This window comes from Hyalella azteca, unplaced genomic scaffold (genome assembly GCF_000764305.2).
Source record: "Hyalella azteca isolate HAZT.00-mixed unplaced genomic scaffold, Hazt_2.0.2 contig3869, whole genome shotgun sequence".
NCBI lineage: Eukaryota > Metazoa > Arthropoda > Malacostraca > Amphipoda > Hyalellidae > Hyalella > Hyalella azteca.
Window position 1 is genome coordinate 56,869 of NW_025934101.1, and position 6,737 is coordinate 63,605.

Here is a 6,737-nt window from a genome sequence, read left to right on the forward strand (position 1 = left end):
GTCCCTCGTCCGTATTAACGTACCGGGCCCCACGAGACGTCCCTCGTCCGTATTAACGTACCGGGCCCCACGAGACGTCCCTCGTCCGTATTAACGTACCGGGCCCCACGAGACGTCCCTCGTCCGTATTAACGTACCGGGCCCCACGAGACGTCCCTCGTCCGTATTAACGTACCGGGCCCCACGAGACGTCCCTCGTCCGTATTAACGTACAGGGCCCCACGAGACGTCCCTCGTCCGTATTAACGTACCGGGCCCCACGACGCGCACGTCGAGACGTCCCTCGCCGGCGCCCTTCGTCGAGACTTTGAAGTCCGCGACGTCGCCCACGCGGACGCCCGTCGCCTGCAGACCCCGACCCGTCGCCCGGACCCGTCGGGGGTTGCTGGCTGTGGGGAGGAAGTTAGGGTTATAAATAACCCCTATTGAACCCCAGTAAACCCTTATTTAACCCAGTAAACCCTTATTTAACCCAATAAAGCATTATTTAGACCCCAGTAAACCCTTATTGGGACGCCAGTAAACCCTTATTGGGACCCCAGTAAACCATTATTAGAACCCCAGTAAACCCTTATAGGGACCCCAGTAAACCCTTATTGGGACCCCAGTAAACCCTTATTGGGACCCCAGTAAACCCTTATTGGGACCCCAGTAAACCCTTATTGGTATCCCAGTAAACCCTATTGGGACCCCAGTAAACCCCATTGGGACCCCAGTAAACCCTATTGGGACCCCAGTAAACCCTATTGGGACCCCAGTAAACCCTATTGGGACCCCAGTAAACCCTATTGGGACCCCAGTAAACCCTTATTTGAACCCCAGTAAACCCTATTGGGACCCCAGTAAGCCCTTATTTGGACCCCAGTAAACCCTTATTGGGACCCCAGTAAACCCTTATTGGGACCCCAGAGCCAACCCTTATTTGAACTTAACCCTTCTCACCTGGAGAAACCTTGACCCCAAACGGGGACCCCGGGATGGGGTTGCCGGCAAAGAACACGTTAACGGAATGCAACCCCAGGGTCGTGGGAGTGTACTCGACCCGTTGTACGTCCCCTTCGTCTAACGGGCGCCCGTTAGAGGACCCTTTGGACCCTTCCACGGACCCTTTGGACCCCTTGGCCTCCCCTTTGGACCCGTCCACGGACCCTTTGGACCCGTCCTTGGACCCTTTGGCCTCATTTTTCGACCCGTTCAGAGACGGGTTGTGCCCGTTGAGACGGGCGGACCCCTGGTAGGTGGGGTCCACAGGGTCGTGGGGTTGTCGGGGTCTGATGCTGGGGACGCAGGAGGACTTGCTGCCGTGGCTGTCCAGGACTATGACCTGCACCTCCCCACGCCCCGACCCTGGGGTTGTGGGGTTGGGGGTTAGGACAGGGGTTGTGTAGGGGTTGGGGGTTAGGGCAGGGATATAATAAAATTTATTATATATTAATAATAATAATATATAATATTGCATATAAATAGAATATTATTACATTTATAGTTCATACAATACTGTATACAATATAATATAATAATTATAATATAACATTGACATTTAAATCTATATTTATCAATGAAACAGAAGAAAAATAATAATACATTATATAAAAATAATATAGACAATATTGCTATATTATATTATTATCAATAGTACAACATGTATTATTTATTTAACATTATTTATACAATAATATAATATTTATTATCAATAATACAACATTTATCATTTATTCAACATTTATTATTAATAATACAATATTTATTATCAATGAAACACAACAAAATGTCCCCTGTATGGGGGACGTCCCCCAGTCCCACCCCCAGTCCCCCCCCACCGTTGGGGAAGACGTCGAAGTATGTGGGTTTGTTGACCCCCACGTCCCCGTCGGGGCTCAGCCCCGGGCCCGCGGCCCGCACTAGGGACGCATCCCCCACTGCTGCCCCCACCCCCACCTGGGGGTTAAACAGTACATATATATTATTATATGATATAATATGATTATTATATATATGATTATGAGGGTGATATAGAGGGTATATATTATTATAATTATTTATTATAACCTTTATTTAATTACGTGATATATTAATTATATTTTATAAATAATAAGATATATATATCTTATATATTATATGATTATAAGGGTCATATAGAATTATATAATATCATTGTTATTTATGTAATTTCAAGATATATTTATATATATCATGTAACAATAAGATATATAATATAATTATTACATATATTTGATTATAAGGGCTATATAGTTGGTATATAGATAATTATATATTTTAATATCTGAAAAAACTCATCTAAAAGCTTAGGTACTTTCTGCCGCATCGAACGGTACTAGAACCATCTCTGTACGTTGATTTATGCGTTCACGACAGATCCCGAAAGGGGAGAGGGTGGAGGGGTCCCTTCACAAAAGTCTATGGGGATAATTACGGCCAAGCCCTATAAAATGTGCTACAACTGGACCTGCAGCTCAGTTACCACTCAGCTATCATGCGGGAAGGTGTTGATGCAGTCGTCCTATGCAATGCTGACTGACTTTGAAGTTAGATAACGCTTACTTATCAGGGCCCATACTTTCAAAAAAAGTTAAGAGATCGTACGTTCATCAGCCAATCATTGACGGCCTTTCAGGCAAAATCCACCAATCATAGACAAGAAAATAGAGCGCAAGTACTTACGTTCACTTAATCATAGACAAGAAAATAGAGCGTAAGTACTTACGTTCACTTAATCATAGACAAGAAAATAGAGCGTAAGTACTTATGTTCACTTAGCGAGTTTTTAAAGTATGGTCCCTGGGCTACGTTACATGACTTTACATAGCTCGCCGCGGTTTTTCGCCTCTACTGAAAAGTTTAAAAACTGAAAACCTCTCTCACGGCAAACCTATCTCCTCCTACAGCTTTTAAGCTACAACAACGAGACATATACCATTCGATGCGCAAGAAAAAGATCTACAAATAACTTTATGCATTTTCCTAATTTCGTTATATTTTGGATTTTATTCCGCAAAAAGGGGTGTGTGTGTGTGGGGGGGGGGGTAAAATCGAAAAGTTTCCGAAAAATTTACGAAAATATCACAAAAATGATAATTTCCGAAAACGCGTACAGCGTTTTATAGATATGTCTTCACGCATCGAATGATATGTGTCTCGATGTTGTACCTTGAAAATCCTAGGAGGAGATACTCCCTTTTTGGCCGTTTTCTAAGATTTTCACGTTTTCTTTCATTTTTTTCGAAAAATTCACACGAACAAAAAAGTCTTAGATTTCTGTTTTACATATGTGCACCAAGTTTCAGAGTTATCCGTCTGTAAATAGCCGAGATAAATTTTACCCTAGACCTTAAGTGAGTCAACTTGACCCAGTATCAGTGCTACCTACGCCGTGCTGTGAGGGTAACAACGTGTGTCAATATTTGGACAAATAATTTTTTTCAGTGCTTAAATTAATCAATTAACAATGTTTTTCAATTAAAAATTAAAATAACTTAATTAAAATAAAATAAATATTTGGACAGGACACATTAAATTTTTTTGAGTGAATACATTGGGGGATGGGTCCTCTCCCATGGGGTTAGGGTCAGCATAAATCCCCTAAATGAGGGGGAATATGAAGAAGTTCCCTTACCTTGTAGGGGGAGTCGCCTGCTTGTCTCCCACTGAGGGTGACTGTGACCCTGTGCTCCCCCTCCCCCTCGGGGGTGTAGTGCACCGTGTACACGTGGGGGGCGCTGCCGCCCTCCGCTGCCACGGGGTCCAACTGTGGGGGACACGAGACCATTAATTAATGGGGCCCCCAATGTACAATGGGCCTCCCAATGTACAATGGGGCCCCCCATATGTAATGGGAGGGCCCCATTGTATGTACTGTATTGTATTAATGGAAGGGTCCCCACTTTTCTATTGCCAATGGAAACGTTGAACTCAAAGTCCGTCCCGAACCCCTGATCCAGTTACCCGAACCCTTATATCCGTCCAAAACCCCTTACATCTGTCCCGAACCCCTTATACCCTTTTGAACCCCTTCTATACGCCCTGAACCCCTTACCCGGTTACCCGAACCCTTATATCCGTCCCGAACCCCTTACCTTGTTACCCGAACCCCTTACATCTGCCTCGAACCCCTTATACCCGTTTGAACCCCTTCTATACGCCCTGAACCCCTTACCCGGTTACCCGAACCCTAGAACCCCAGGCTATCTTTGCAGGATAAGGCGATTTAATTGGACATTTTGACCCAGTGAAAATTTACAGATGCGGCAGCCCACGGCCCACTGGCCCCCTGCCTGTCACGGCCCACTGGCCCCCTGCCTGTCACGGCCCACTGGCCCCCTGCCTGTCACGGCCCACTGGCCCCCTGCCTGTCACGGCCCACTGGCCCCCCTGCCTGTCACGGCCCACTGGCCCGTCCCACTGGCCCCTGCCTGTCACGGCCCACTGGGCCCACCTGGATTGTGCCCCCCGTTGGTGTGGTGAGGTGGGCCTCGACCCGCCCTTGGCCCGCCTTGCTGGTGTCCACGCTGAAGTGGGTCGCCTGGCCCGCCACCACGCCGGAGCGGGCCACACCCGGGCCCCACACCTTCACCCTGTGGGGGGAGGAGTGGGTCAGGGGGTGAAAATGGGTCAAGGGGTGAAAATGGGTCAAGGGGTGAAAATGGGTCAAGGGGTGGAAATGGGTCAAGGGGTGAAAATGGGTCAAGGGGTGAAAATGGGTCAAGGGGTGGAAATGGGTCAAGGTTGAAAATGGGTCAAGGGGTGAAAATGGGTCAAGGGATGAAAATGGGTCAAGGGATGAAAATCGGTCAAGGGATGAAAATGGGTCAAAGGGTGAAAATGGATCAAGGGATGAAAATGGGTCAAGGGATGACAATGGGTCAAGGGGTGAAAATGGGTCAGGGGGTGAAAATGGGTCAGGGGGTGGAAATGGGTCAAGGGGTAGAAATGGGTCAAGGGGTTGAAATGGGTCATGGGGTAGAAAATGGGTCAAGGTTGAAAATTGGTCAAGGGGTGAAAATGGGTCAAGGGGTGAAAATGGGTCAAGGGGTGAAAATGGGTCACCGGGATGAGGAAATTTAGGGACTTTTGGGGACCGCTGGGACCTATTCACTCACTGGTGGGCCTGGGTCCTGGGCCTCAGTGGGGCCCCGGGCCTGAGTTTAGCATTAGGGAACCGCTGGGACCTATACACTTACTGGTGGGCCTGGGTCCTGGGTCTTAGGGTGGCTGGGGACCACTGGGACCTGTACACTCACTGGTGGGCCTGGGTCCTGGGCCTCAGTGGGGCCCCGGGCCTGAGTTTGGCATTAGGGAACTGGCTGAGGTACGTCATCATGCTGAGCCCTGGGTCTTAGGGTGGCCCCAGGCGTCGGGGACCACTGGGACCTGTACACTCACTGGTGGGCCTGGGTCCTGGGCCTCAATGGGGCCCCGGGCCTGAGTTTAGCATTAGGGAACTGGCTGAGGTAAGTCATCACTCACTGGTGGGCCTGGGTCCTGGGCCTCAGTGGGGCCCCGGGCCTGAGTTTAGCATTAGGGGACCGCTGGGACCTATACACTTACTGGTGGGCCTGGGTCCTGGGTCTTAGGGTGGCTAGGGATCACTGGGACCTGTTCACTCACTGGGGCCTGGGTCTTAGACAGGCCCCAGGCGTCGGGACCACTGGGACCTATACACTCACTGGTGGGCCTGGGTCCTGGGCCTCAGTGGGGCCCCGGGCCTGAGTTTAGCATTAGGGAACTGGCTGAGGTACGTCATCATGCTGAGCCCTGGGTCTTAGGGAGGCCCCAGGCATTGGGGACCACTAGGACCTACATACTCACTGGTGGGCCTGGGTCCTGGGCCTCAGTGGGGCCCCGGGCCTGAGTTTAGCATTAGGGAACTGGCTGAGGTATGTCATCATGCTGAGTTCATCACAGTTTGGGTTCAACATCTCCTCGGGGGTGATGAGTTGTGGGACCCCCAGCCAGTCGTCGGCCAGGGTTAGGGCCTCAGTCGTGTTGCGCAGCGCGTCCGCTGGGGCCCAGTCGGGCCAGTCTGGGGGCGAGGGGGGGTTAAATCTTACATATATATATTTAAATATATATATTTAAAAGATTGAATAATCTAAATCCTAAAACACTCACAAATGAGTGGGGTAAATTGTCCAAATAGTTATGACCAAATATAGGCTTTTTTGCCGGGCCGAACTGGGTCCCTCTGCCGGGGCCCAGTCGGGCCAGTCTGGGGGCTGTCTCTTATACACATCTAGATGTGTATAAGAGACAGACCCAGGCCCACCAGTGAGTGATGACTTACCTCAGCCAGTTCCCTAATGCTAAACTCAGGCCCGGGGCCCCATTGAGGCCCAGGACCCAGGCCCACCAGTGAGTGTACAGGTCCCAGTGGTCCCCGACGCCTGGGGCCACCCTAAGACCCAGGGCTCAGCATGATGACGTACCTCAGCCAGTTCCCTAATGCCAAACTCAGGCCCGGGGCCCCACTGAGGCCCAGGACCCAGGCCCACCAGTGAGTGTACAGGTCCCAGTGGTCCCCAGCCACCCTAAGACCCAGGACCCAGGCCCACCAGTAAGTGTATAGGTCCCAGCGGTTCCCTAATGCTAAACTCAGGCCCGGGGCCCCACTGAGGCCCAGGACCCAGGCCCACCAGTGAGTGAATAGGTCCCAGCGGTCCCCAAAAGTCCCTAAATTTCCTCATCCCGGTGACCCATTTTCACCCCTTGACCCATTTTCA

The 6,737-nt window shown here is 50.1% G+C and overlaps 1 protein-coding gene across 1 annotated transcript in view; it reads right to left on the minus strand.

The window, feature by feature from the left end:
- Positions 1 to 6,737, minus strand: part of LOC108666170 (filamin-C) — a gene marked incomplete at its 3' end in the record, with an annotated part of 68,931 nt that overhangs the window by 54,068 nt on the left and 8,126 nt on the right. Inside the window, exons 4-10 of the mRNA XM_047879808.1 lie at positions 6,368 to 6,545; positions 5,827 to 6,040; positions 4,454 to 4,592; positions 3,635 to 3,766; positions 1,821 to 1,938; positions 943 to 1,347; positions 214 to 389 (exon numbers count right to left, since the gene is read on the minus strand). Coding sequence (XP_047735764.1) covers positions 214 to 389; positions 943 to 1,347; positions 1,821 to 1,938; positions 3,635 to 3,766; positions 4,454 to 4,592; positions 5,827 to 6,040; positions 6,368 to 6,545 — 1,362 coding nt within the window. The remainder of the gene's footprint in view (positions 1 to 213; positions 390 to 942; positions 1,348 to 1,820; positions 1,939 to 3,634; positions 3,767 to 4,453; positions 4,593 to 5,826; positions 6,041 to 6,367; positions 6,546 to 6,737) is intronic.